At 49.6% G+C, this 12,901-nt stretch overlaps 1 protein-coding gene and 1 long non-coding RNA gene across 2 annotated transcripts; both read left to right on the plus strand.

Annotated features, from left to right (window-relative positions):
- The first annotated feature begins 1,721 nt into the window (after positions 1-1,721).
- LOC144258347 (uncharacterized) lies at positions 1,722-4,719 on the plus strand. The gene is made up of 3 exons (XR_013344685.1): positions 1,722-1,835; positions 2,134-2,166; positions 4,632-4,719. It is a non-coding gene; the product is annotated as an uncharacterized LOC144258347 (long non-coding RNA).
- A 5,082-nt stretch (positions 4,720-9,801) lies between these two features.
- LOC144258318 (uncharacterized) lies at positions 9,802-11,993 on the plus strand. The gene is made up of 2 exons (XM_077806802.1): positions 9,802-9,910; positions 10,269-11,993. Exon 2 carries the CDS (start codon positions 10,280-10,282, stop codon positions 11,291-11,293), a length of 1,014 nt encoding a protein of 337 aa, XP_077662928.1. The 5' UTR covers positions 9,802-9,910; positions 10,269-10,279; the 3' UTR covers positions 11,294-11,993.
- The last annotated feature ends 908 nt before the right edge of the window (positions 11,994-12,901 follow it).

The raw sequence follows: 12,901 nt of genomic DNA on the forward strand, positions 1-12,901 counted from the left end.
TGCCTGGAGGCACATTTATGATTCTCCCCTGTTACCGAGCCACCCTCTCTCCCTGTTGCAGAAACAGACAGAAGCCGAGAGGCAGAAGATGGTCTGGGAGTGGCAGGAGCTGCGAGGGTTTCTGGAGGAGCAGGAGCAGCGGCTGCTGTCCCAGCTGGAAGAGCTAGAGAGAGCCATTGTCCAGAGAAGGGATGAGCGCATCTGCAGACTGTCCTGGGAGATTTCCCTGCTCAGTGAGCGGGGAGGAGAGAAGGGGCAGCAGTTGCTGAGCCAGCCCCTGCAGGTCAGACTGTCATTGCAATGATCATACATAGTGTTCCTATAGGAGCTCCTCAGCCTTAGACCCCAAAGCACTTTACAAAGGGGGGTCAGGGCCATTATCCCTATGGGACAAAAGGGGAAAGTGAGGCAGAAGGAGGGGCAGAGCCCTGCCCAACATCACATCATGAGTCCGTGACAGGGCTGGGGATGGGTCCCAGGAGTCCTGGGTGCTGCAACCCCAAGACCTTCTCTCCTGCCCTGCAAATGTCTGTCTGCATTTGCACTTGGAGGGTGAAACCCCCTGCCCCCATGCCGTGGTCCTGAGCCTGGCCTAAGGCCCTGTTCATCCTGGGTTAATGGGGTCAGGGGCTTGTGGGTCTCTCAGTAGTGAGGGGAATTTGACTCTCAAGGCAGAGAAACATTTTCTTTCTCTGACGTGCCTAGGGAGAATCCTTCTCTAATGGCAACCCCCCAGCAGGGATTGCTGGGGCTGCTGAGAGCAGAATTCCCTGCTTGGGGGATGGCAGCTGGTCTGGGAATATGAACCCGAGTGTCTGAAATTCTCCAAATACCCAGGACTCCAATGGCGATTCCCCTGCAGAGTAGGAGAGCTCCCCAGCTTGGGACAACCCCTCTGACTTTCCTCTTCTTTCTCTCCTTCTCCAGGGTGCTGGGAGCACTGGGAGTAGGTGAGTCCCCGGCTCTATTTCACTCCCCGTCATGCTCAGCTACATTTGGAAACTGCACTAAATACAGAGCTCCCACCTGCTCCTGCGGTGTGACACGCCGGCTTGGTGCCTGTGATCACATCTCCCCTAGCAGCTGCCTCAGCAAGGGGCAGAACCTGTTACTCTGACAGCTAATGAGGTCCCACCAGGGCTGTCAGACACATGGGCTAGACCCAACCTGTCTGACAGGTTTATGTGGCCACATCACCTATTCACAGTGTGCAAAAACTCAGGTTTCCATTTTTTTTTAAGTAAGTGTCAAGCCCTCCTGGCTACAAAGAAACCCTCCCAATTGCGAACGGAGACAAGGTCGCCTTTCAGGGTCTGCTGATGCCATGGCTCAGACAGGAGTGAACTCCCCTGCCCTCTGTTGATCTCATTGGCGTGTCAGCTGACATGAGGACACTCTAATGTCAACATTCAATATTCCGTGGCTGGTCACTGGTGGACCAGGGAGGGGGCGGGAGTGAAGCTTTGAGGGGTTGGAAGAGGGAGCGGAGAGGAGAGGAGAGACACAACAACAGTGAGGAGAGAGAAAAATGGAGAAAGGAGGGTGGAGAAAGGAAGGGAACAATAGGTAGAAATAGCAGGGGCCATAATCGTGTGTGAGGGCGGGGGTGTTCTCCCCTTGAATGATACTGATCATGACAATAAAGGACTTAATAGAGAACAGTAACTAATTGCTGGCATGGGGATCGGGCTCATTTCTCACCCCTCCTCCTTTCCCCAGCAGGGAGGATGGGACATTTTGGAAGCCGGAGCCGGGGTTTGTGGAGCTGGAGAAGAGACTCAGCGATTTCTCTCTGAAAAGCGCCCACCTGCAGGAGGTGCTGCTGGGATTCAAAGGTGAGTTGGAGTCTGGGGGTGGCGTCTCCTCTGGTTAGAGCGACCCTGGCCCTGGGGAGGAGTCGGGGTCTCTAGTGATGTTACTGACCCCGGGCTCCATCTCGCAGCCCCAGCTCAGTGGGTCACCCTTCCCCATGGAGTAGCTCTGTGGGGCTGGCTCTGTCTGCAGCGGCTGAGTTATCAGGCTCTCTGTGTCACCATCTTGTAGTTAAAAGAAGTTACATTAATAACCAGTGGGGATTTGTCCATGAGTGTGAGGGCCTGAATCTTCATCTCTCCCGTCCTCTCCTTCCCCTAGAGATGCTGCGACTGGAGCTGGGGAGCAACACAGGTACGTGTCTGTCTCTGACCAGCCATGGGGAGATTTCAGACCAATAACTATGTTAGCGACAGGGCATCATGGCCTCCAGCCCCAATGTGCACCTGGAAGCTGTGGAACAATGTGAAGCCGGGTGAGCCCCATGACTGCCCAATTCGCTCCTGCTGTGACATCTGATGTGGATTCAGAGCGAATCCTGATCTCACTGGTGTGTTTCCCTTTGGGGCAAGGAACAAGCCCCTGAAAGGTGTGAAACAGGGTGAGACAAAGATGAAATGTCCATAGGCTGAGCCGTCAGGCACCTTCAAATGGGTGACTGAAAATGGCCACAGTGGGTGGGGGGCAGAAGGTCTATAGAGGATACAGTGGGCTTCACCTGGGACTGACCTTGAATGAGAGATGGGACAGTGGATACAGACTGGCTATGAATGGGACGAGATCGCTGGGTTGAATATGTTCTAATTTTGAATGAGGAGGGAGCTGCTGTAGTGTTTATCTGTGTTTCTCACACTTTTCTGTTGGTAACCTGTTGTATTGATTTTAAAGGTTAAATGTGTTTAACTTTTTTTTTACTGTTTAATATTAAAATAGTGATCAGTCTTTCTTTCTTTCTTTCACAGAGGCTTTGGTTTTACTTTTCTTTTGGCAAACACTTAAAAACATTTATTTTAGTTGAAAGTTTATTGATTGAACATGAGTTAATATTGTCACTTGCCACACTGTTTAATGCACTTTTTTGGCAAGTGTGTTAGCTTTCTTATTGTTTAGATGAGTTTGCTTATTTGCATATGAGTGATTTTTTTCTGTTTTTAAATTAAATGGTTCATTTATTTTTTAATTAATTAATTTATTATTTTAATTAGTTTAAAGTGTTTGTTTTCTTTTCTTTTAGCACTTTAGAATTTATTGTTATGCCAGGTATGAAGATAAAACAGGAAGCTACTCATTACGTAGTTTGAATTTCTACATAATATGAAAGTTGACACAATTATTTTTTTACAGCTGATTTTAAGGCTAACAATACAGCAACAATTTCAGGATACTGATTGAGGACAAAAATTAGTTTAAATGTTTTAGGGTTTTTTTAAAATATATTTTCACACTGGCATATTAGTCCCTATTTTGATGGAACGAATAGCTATTTATATGTGCAATGCGTATATATGTTCAATGTGCCTTTTTCACAGCCACATGACCTTGGTGGCTCATAGTTAAGGCTACGTTTTAGTCACGGGTATTTTTAGTAAAAGTCATGGACAAGTAGGGTGACCAGATGTCCTGATTTTATAGGGACAGTCCCGATTTTTGGGTTTTTTTTTAATATAGGCTCCTATTACCCCCCACCCCCGTCCCGATTTTTCACATTTACTGTCTGGTCACCCTATGGACAGGCCATGGGCAGGAAACAAAAATTCATGGCCTGTGACCTGCCCATGACTTTTACTATATACCCCTGACTAAAACTTGCGGAGGGTGGCCCTGGGGGTTCCACGGGTGCTGGAGGGGTGAGGGTTGGCGGGGCTGGGGCAGGTTTCCTACCTTGCTCCAGGGAAGTGGCAACCTCCAGCTTATAGCTCCACATACTGCCTCTGCTCTGCCCCCAGCCCCATTTCTTCAGCTCCCATTGGCTGGGAACCGTGTCTAACGGGAGCTGTGGGGGCAGTGCCTGCTGGCAGAGGCAATATGTGGAGCTAGGAGCTGAGGGAGAGGAGTTCCTGTCACCCTTCCGGGGAGCCCCCTCCCCAGGTAAGCACTGCCATGCACCCCAGTCCCCAGCCCTGAGCCTCCCCACACCCAAACTCCTGCTGCTGGGAGGCGGAGGGGGGCCCAAGACTGCCCCAGCAGTTGCTGGTGCGACTGGCCCAGGGGCTGCCCGAGCTGCTCAGGAGGCTCCCGGGCCAGCTACAAGGGCCTCTCCAGAAGTCACAGAGATGAGTGACAAACATGGAGCCTTACTCATCGTCACCTGTGATCCACCCACACACCCAGGTCTCTTTCCTCCTCTGTCTCTTCCAGCCACGGCTTGTAGCAGAAATTCTTAATATTAGACGCTCTGTGTGTGACCTTGCACTTTGTACTATTGAATTTCATCCTGTTCCTGTCACTCCAGACTTGGAGGCCATTTACACCGGTACAATGTTCTGATCCTTCGCATCTCCGGCAAATTGCATTTCATTTAGTGCACCTGCACTGAGCAGACTTTGTCCAATACCTGCCTCTGCTTAGTTCCCGTGCTGCAGGGGGAACATGCTGCCCTCAGGGAGCATGACAGGGTTGGAAAATGTCTCAGCAGGTTCAGTCCTGATGGGGACGGGTTTGTGTATGTGCGGTAATAAAGTCATAGAATGACTGATGATGTTCCCAGCATGAGTGTCTGGAACATCTTATTTGCAGGGAAGGAGCTAGGTGGAATCAAGATGTGGAATGAACTAAAGTCCCTTCTGGATTCTCACCAGTTCTCCCTCTCACCCTGACAGGCTGCAGAATAACACCCCCTTTTAGCTCCAGATTGCCCCATCCTCCAAGGAGACAGGGAAGGGAAATGGCTGCAGAAGAGCAGGCTCAGGTAGGGATCCCAAGGGAGTTGCTGGTGGGTTCCTGATGGAGAGAGAGGGGGCAGAAAACACACAGGAGGTGGGAACTTCTGGGGAGTTCAATCTGGAGATGGGAGGGGGCAGGAAATACACAGGGTCATAGGCACCAACGGCCAAACAGCTAGGAAGGGCTTGGTGGAGGGTGGAGAGTGGCAGGTGGGTGGGAAGAGAAAAAGGAAGTCAGCACCTGTGCACAGGGTGCAGAAAGGGAGGGGAACAGTGGGTGACAAACCTGCTGGAACTTGTTTTTACTTGGGGACTAGATTATAGGAACGGACCCTGGGGGTTACGGTGGAAATTCCTTCTCTGTGGAACAGGAAAGAGAAGCCCTGGACTGGGCTGGGATAACTTCCCAAACTGCTATGCTGGAGCACGAACCTATGAAGTGGAGGCTGCTCTGAGATATGAAGGAGTCACTGACCAGAGGGGCTTAGGGGAGATGCCCCATCCCTTCCCCTCTGGCTGCTGGCAATGGGGAGGAGGTTGGGATTCTTACCAGGGGGCCTGGAGCTTTGTAGGGGTCCATCTCCTGCATCAGCCTTTGGCTAGCTGTGTGATGAGTGTGAAGACCCTGCCAGCCTCTGTCTGCTAGGAGGGAAGTGGGACTCTTTTTCTCCCCTCACCCTGATGCCTCTTGGATGCTCTGAGCAGGGTGGGACTCTGTGCCTCCTTAGACTTCCAATTAATTGGCCCTGGGGTGTCATGAATAGTGGAGCTGTGAGTGGGGCAGCAGGTCCTGAGTGTGGGACTCTTGCTCTTTCAGGGACCGGTGACCTTCGAGGAGGTGGCGGTGTATTTCACCAGGGAAGAGTGGGCTCTGCTAGACCCCGCTCAGAGAGCCCTCTGCAGAGACGTCATGCAGGAGAACTATGAGAATGTGACCTCGCTGGGTAAGGATTCCTGTCCCCTCGGTTCTTGGAAGGGGAAGTTAAGAGTTAAGGTTTATTTTACCCCCACAATGCCATCTCTACTGTGCCCTGTTTCAGCATCACCCCAACATGCCACTGACACATACAATACCACTCTACCCTCCCCTGCAGCATCGCACAGTGTCAAATATCTCAGAATTGCAAAATGTTACCACCCCTTTAACCTCACTGGGCCCTGCGGACCACTAGCATGTATGCCACCAAACTACTGACAGACCCGTAGCAAGAACACACTCTGTGCACCTTTACTAAGACAGCCTACAGCACTGAGCCCTGAAAGGAGGCCTACTCGGTCCACATGCACCTCTGTTCCTACGACAGTCACAGCTCTGCCATGCTACTGCAACCAATCCTTCCCCCGTCCAATTACAGCTGGCACAGTGCACACAGCTGGAGGCATGCAGAGAAATGCTGGGATTCCAACCTGTGGAACAAAACACTAACAACAGCATCTTCCCTTAGTTCTTCCTCATATCGATTATAAATTCATCCATTTTATGGCCAGAAGGCAGTATTAGACCACCTTGTCTGAGTGCTGTAATCAGCTGAATAGCTTGTGTACGACTAACTCATCCTCTAGAACAGCAGTTCTTAAACTTTAGCAACCCAAGGACCCCCATTTTGATTTAAAATTTTTCACGGACCCCCAAGCCAGCTGCTCAACCCCAGGCCCCACCCCCACTTCACCCCTTCCCCCAAGGGCCTGCCCCACCTCTTCCCATCCCCACGCCACCCCTCCTCTTCCCCACCTCTTTCTGCCCCTTCCACCGAGTGCACCCCATCCCCACTCCTCCCCCTCCCTCCCAACACCTCCTGCATGCCACTGAGCAGCTGTTCCGCTGCATGCAGGAGGCCCTGGGAGGGAGAGGGAGAGTTGATCAGTGGGACTGGCAGCCCCAGATATGACTCGTGGACCTCCTGGAGTACTAGTCCAGTCCTGCTCTAGAAAGTTGTGACCCGAGGTGCCTAGGGTAGCCCACACTGCAAATGCCAAGGTCAGTGCAGGCTGCAAAAAGAAGAGCAGATTCTCCCAGAACTGGTGGTTAACACTGTAGTTCGATTCACCAACCAGCCACAAACTGTGCTCCTGTCAAGAAGCTGAAAAAAATAAATGACACAGCCCCCTTACTGCATTCCAGGCTCTGGCTCCCAGTCAGCAAATAGATCCGGTAAAGTGAGAAGTTACTTAAAACTCTACTCACTATACAAAATGTTCTTCTGATCCCCAAAGCACCAGTCACATTACCAGATTGCAGTGATCCCTCGCTCTCCAGTGGGGAGGGAGGCCACGCTGCCTCATCATATTGGATGGTAACCCTCGGGCTTGGGTCACACCAGTCAGCCTGAGCCGTAAGTAGTCTATAGTTCTGGGTCCGTCTGACAGAGGCAAACAAGCAACAATAGTCTGGTGTTCTTGTCCCCACCCTCAGGCAGGGCAGAGCACTGGGTAGCCCCTTGCAGCCCCTCAGCTGGGGCTGGCAGTATTTAACAGCCTGGAGCTCTAGCCCTTTGAGTGGGGCTGAGCAGGGAGTAGACTAACCTAAGCCTCCTGGCCAGGCAGCCAGCTAACACACACACAATCTGGAGCTTTCACCCTTTGGGTGGGCAGAGCAGGGAGCAGGCTGCAGCTAAGCCTCCTGGCTAAGGCAGCCAACAAACTCTCAGTTCTTAGTTCAGGTAGGGGTGAGCACCCACACAGTCTAGGGGTTCTGGAAAGGGTGAGTACCCACACAGTGTTGGGGCTTTGGAGGGAGTGGGAGCATCCTAACTTGGCAGATGGTAGATTCACACAGGCCTTCTGGCCTATGGTGGGGCATCAGCCACCCCAGGAGTGAGGTGGCAGGGGTAGGGGAACGGAGGCCTGCCCGATTCTACTGCGTCCAAGCCCAGGGCCCTGACTGAGGCGGAGTAGTCTGCCACTGGGTCAGTGGGGATCCAGCTGCAACATGCTGACCCTAGAAGCAGTCAGCCACTTAGTCGGACAGTTGTTGGCTGACCCTGGGCTACTTCCTACCTCCCTGGGGTTTGGTATCTCTGAGATCCACAAGTCCTCTGGGTACACAGTGGATGGTAGTCCCGTTACCGCCCCTTCTGGGTCCATCTCCTCCAGGGGCAGGGTGCTACAGAGCACAGATTCAGCGCCCAGGTGCCACAGAAGCGTGGAGAAGTCCGTCTCCTTCCCTGGCTCCCACTCAACTGAGCCCTCCCTTTATACATCCTGTCCAGCCCTGGTACTTCCGGTGACAGGGGGCGGGGCAGGTTTGCCTCTGCCCACCAGGGGGAGTGTAGTGATCCCTTTCTCTCCAGTCCAGAGGGAGGCCACTCTACCTCACTACACAGATCAATACTAGTTTGGATCTTACCCAAAATACCACGCTGCCAGCCAAATCCTATAATGGGGTTGGCACCCGCCTCTTGCGAGAGCCCCCTTGTCATCGGGTGTGAGCCTGCTGTTTTTGTTTGGAATAGGGGTGGCACCCACTTCTCGCAAGAGCCCCTCTGCCCCCAGGCCGATGTGGGTGACTCTGCCCTCCGGCTGAGTCACCCACACTATCTCTAGGTGGACCAAACAAACAAACCCTTTCCAGGGAATAGAGTCTCTACCTTCTTTCTCATGGCCCTAGTATGAGGCCATACAACCAAGGCTTCCTTCCCAGACATACTGTCTTCTATAACAGTCCAACAGGGGCACATCACGGTACCCTCAGCTGGTGTGTCCTTTTCAGCAGCCGTCCTTGGGCTCAGTCTCTAATCAGACCAACAGGGCCCATCACAGTACCCTCGCATGGTCTGGCTAGGCTCTGGTCTCAGTCCTTACTCTATCTTCTCAGCCAGCCAGGAGCAGTTTCTTAGCTCCCCTGGTCTTTGGCAGCCCTCCCTGGGCTTGGTCCAGCGCACACTGAGCTGTCCATGATCCTGCTGCTCTTCCAGCCAGCAAGGAACCCAGCCATAGGATCATAGAAGATTAGGGTTGGAAGAGGCCTCAGGAGATCATCTAGTCCAATCCCCTGCTCAAAGCAGGACCAACCCCAACCCTCTGCTGAACAGAGGGGAATAATCACTTCCCTCGATCTGCTGGCAATACTCCTACAAATGACAGGTTTCAGAGTGGTAGCTGTGTTAGATTGTATCAGCAAAAAGAATGAGGAGTCCTTGTGGCACCTTAGAGACTAACAAATATATTTTGGCATAAACTTTCATGGGCTAATTCCCACTTCATCAGATGCATGGAGTGGAAAATACAGTAGGAAGATATAGATATACAGAGAACATGAAAAGATGGTGGTTGCCTTACCAACTCTAACAAGAGTAATTGATTTGTCTTAATTTGATTTGGCAATAATAACCCTGATCTAGTGCTACATGAGTTGATATATGTAGCAAATTGGTGTTAGACTCAGTTCTAAGATCACAACACCACCCTATTTGAATTGAGGTAATCAATGCTGTCGTTCCCATCATTGTTCCATTCCGAAGTCGCTTCAGCTTCAAGAGAGCAAACTCACTCTTCAGAGATTTTGACATAGCTGTCTGATCTGTTGAACTGATAGCTGAGAATTATGGCTGCTTTGTCAATGCTGTCTGCTAGGATAAAGTTACCTCACGAATGTTGGATAGAGTATACCTGTGGCCTGGCATGCTGTGGTCAGCCATGCTGTATGAGGCATACAGGCAAAGATTCCAAGAAGGCCCCTTTTGGGATCACACAATAGCTGCTGGTCAACATCTACTGTTGGAAACTGCTCAAAAATGCCTAAATTTTTGGCAGAACTTGATAGAATCCTTAGATGTGATTAAGGTTAAGGTTTTGACATGGATATTTTTAGCAAAAGTCACAGACAGGTCACAGGCAATAAACAAAAATTCATGTGAGCTGTGACCTTTCCGTGACTTTTACTAAAAATAATGATCAGTGTCTGGCCGTGTGTGTTCCCAGCAGACATGGGGATAGATAAATCCCTCATTAAGAAGAGTATCCTACACATTTGAGGACCTAGGTAGGTGGCCCCAGGCTATTACTGCTTTAAAATAGTCTGGAGTTAAAATAATAGAACATTTTATTGTGACAAATTTCCTATGAACTCACCTGATCTCACTTGTTTTCTTTTCTCTGAGCAGAGTTTCCTGTTTTCAAAGTTGATGTGATTTCCCAGCTGGAACAAGGAGAAAAGCCAGGGGTGCCAGAAGTCCAGGGCTCATATGAAAGAGAGATCTGGAGGGATGCCTGCCCAGGTGAGGAATCATTAAATCAGCTCAAAAGATGAGGGTGCCTGAAGGAAACAGCTGGAATTCCCTCCAAAGACCCTTGTTAGCTCTCTGAGTTCAGGATTGTTCCCAACAGGAGTCATATCCTCATGCCCGATATTGCTCATGGCTTCCTTCCCATAACAACAGACCCCTGGTAGTAGTTTCCGACTTGACCTCCCACCCCAGATGAGGTGTAGAAACAGATTTTATGCATGCTTCTCTCCTGGGCAGTGAAGAATTTGGTGGGATTCTGATCCTGAATTTTTTCTGACTCTGTAGCATTTATTTTGGTTTGCTCTCCCCTTTTCCATCCCTGTTTCTGAGATTTCTCCCTCTATCCCAGCAGGTGCTGGGATGTTGAATGAGAACGAGGAGCAGAATCCTCAGCAGCAAGATGCTGAGCAAGTGGAACCACATGCAGGATTATCACAAAGATCCGAAGGGAATGTGTCCAGGCGTCATGTGGAGGGAAAAGCCTGTGAGAGCGAGCCCAGGCCAGAAAGCGAGCAGGGAAACAAGACAGGGGAGAAAATGAGTAAATCCATTAATTATCAGGAAACTCAGAAGGAAACCACAGCCCAGAAGCGAATCCTCGCAGGAGAGCGAAACAACACGTGCACTGAGTGTGGGAAAAATTTCAGTAGCCGCTCACACTTTATAGAACATCAGAGAATCCACACAGGGGAGAGACCTTACACGTGTTGTGAGTGCGGGAAAAGCTTCACTCGGAGCTCAACCCTCGTTCGGCATGAGAGGGTCCACACAGGAGAGAGACCCTATGAATGCTGTGACTGTGGGAAAACCTTCAGTCAGAGCTCATCCCTTATTGCACATCAGAGGACGCATACGGGAGAGAGACCCTACGAATGCCGTGAGTGCAGGAAAAGCTTTGCTCGGATCTCAACCCTTGTTACGCATCAGAGCACTCACACAGGAGAGAGACCCTATGAATGCTGTGAGTGTGGGAAAAGCTTCAGTCAGAGCTCATCCCTTATTGCGCATCAGAGGATCCACACAGGAGAGAGGCCCTACGAGTGCCGTGAGTGCAGGAAAAGCTTCAGTAGCCGCTCAGGGCTTTTCGACCACAAGAGAATCCACATGGGGGAGAGACCCTATGAATGTTGGGAGTGCGGGAAAACCTTCACTCGGCGCTCACACCTTATCACACATCAGAGAATCCACACAGGTGAGCGCCCCTATGAATGCCGTGAGTGCGGGAAAAACTTTTCTCAGGTCTCAGCCCTTATTAGACATCAAAGAATCCACACAGGAGAGAGACCCTATGGGTGCTGTGAGTGTGGGAAAAACTTCTCTCAGAGCTCAGCCCTTACTGCACATCAGAGAATCCACACAGGAGAGATCCCCTAGAGATGCTCCTTGTGGGAAAAGCCTCCGTCAGAGCTCAGCCTTTACTTATCATCAGAGAATACACAAAGGAGATAAACACCATAAAAACCTTATCTAGAGCTGATCAAACAAAATTCCTTAATACTTTTTCTAATTCCCACATAGTGGCCTTTCAGGCTGTTTGAATCATTTACATCACCATGGTCTCTCCAATCTACCTAGTGAGCTGCCTGCTTGGGCCTCTTTTTGCCTCTTGATCTCCCTTCATTTCCTACAAATCCATGACTTTATGTGGAAGTTATGTCCAAGCACAAGATGGTTTGGGGAGGAAATTATTAAAGCGATTCCTCTAATAACACAATGATGGCTTCCTAGCGATACTCTCAGCTGCTCACTTAGTGCTGCAGCAAAGGATCTGCCATTTAAACAGAATGCCAGATGAATTCATCTTTATTGCTTTCAGTTAGACTTTGCATTGAACTTTCTTGGAAAAATGTGACCCGCTTTCTCCTATGAAATTGAGTATATAAAAATATGGACTGTTCTTTTAGTGGAAAACTTTGATATCAACTACATAAGCAAGAGAAGTGCCAAAAGGAGGATAGCTATTTAGCAATTTTGTCATATATTCTCTTGGACTCGGAGGAGGAGGTGTCCCTAGCCAGCAAGCCACAATCTTTAGCCAGGGTCTTGAAATGTTACCCTGGTCCTGAATAAGTAACGTACAATGTAGTATGTTAGCATTTTATTGTAACTTTGTCAGAATAAAAAGTTTTAAAAAATAAATAAAAGCGATATTGAGTCATGTATCTTCCAGTATACAACATGGGTCAGAACCATTATGGATCTGATTGGAGATCAGCCGATACAGTTGTGATGTTGCCCACTCATGCCCAGCTGAGGTTGTCAGTCTGGTTTGAAGAGTTTTAATGGACATGAAAAGCTGTCAGCAACTATGTTGTTCATAGAGTAAATGTAGAGTAAATGAGGTTCATAGAGTAAATGAGGTTTTTAAGGCCCATCTTGACAAAACCCTGATTTGGGATGTTTTAGTTGGGGTTGGTCCTGCTTTGAGCAGGGGGTTAAACTGGATGACTTCCTGAGGTCTCTTCCAATACTAATTTTCCATGATTCTATGTGTTAATGGGCCATGCTTTAAACCAATCAAACCTTGGAAGGGGACACTGAAAATGCATAAGAATTTTTTCTATGTCTGAAGGACAGAGTTCTAGGCTTTACTTTGGAATTCATTCACCATTAGCCATGCACCCTTTCACGTACAAACACGGCCCACTGCTGAGATCTCCCAGGGATTTTAAATTTAACACCCAAGGACTTGATGACCTCTTTTTATTTCCAAAATTTCAGCTCAGCACCCTTGTCTCCCATGTCCTCTGGTGACCTCAAATGCTGGCCACAATGCAAGCCTATGTGGTCTCTTGTAGTGTATGTGCTTGCTGCAAGGCACAGCCCAATAACTCCATTGGACTCCTGCAACCACTTAAGACTCCACTGGGCCCCTGGACAGCCATCACCTTCAATTTTGTGGTAGAATTATCCAATGGGTTCATGGCCATTCTGACAATAGCGAACCACCGCATAAAGATGGGATAGTTCATCCCATGCACT

The sequence above is a fragment of the Eretmochelys imbricata genome, chromosome 28 (assembly GCF_965152235.1).
Source record: "Eretmochelys imbricata isolate rEreImb1 chromosome 28, rEreImb1.hap1, whole genome shotgun sequence".
NCBI classification, from domain to species: domain Eukaryota; kingdom Metazoa; phylum Chordata; order Testudines; family Cheloniidae; genus Eretmochelys; species Eretmochelys imbricata.

Excerpts from the sequence above, each read along its gene's own strand:
- LOC144258318 (XM_077806802.1), top strand. The coding sequence starts at position 10,280 with ATGTTGAATGAGAACGAGGAGCAGAATCCTCAGCAGCAAGATGCTGAG.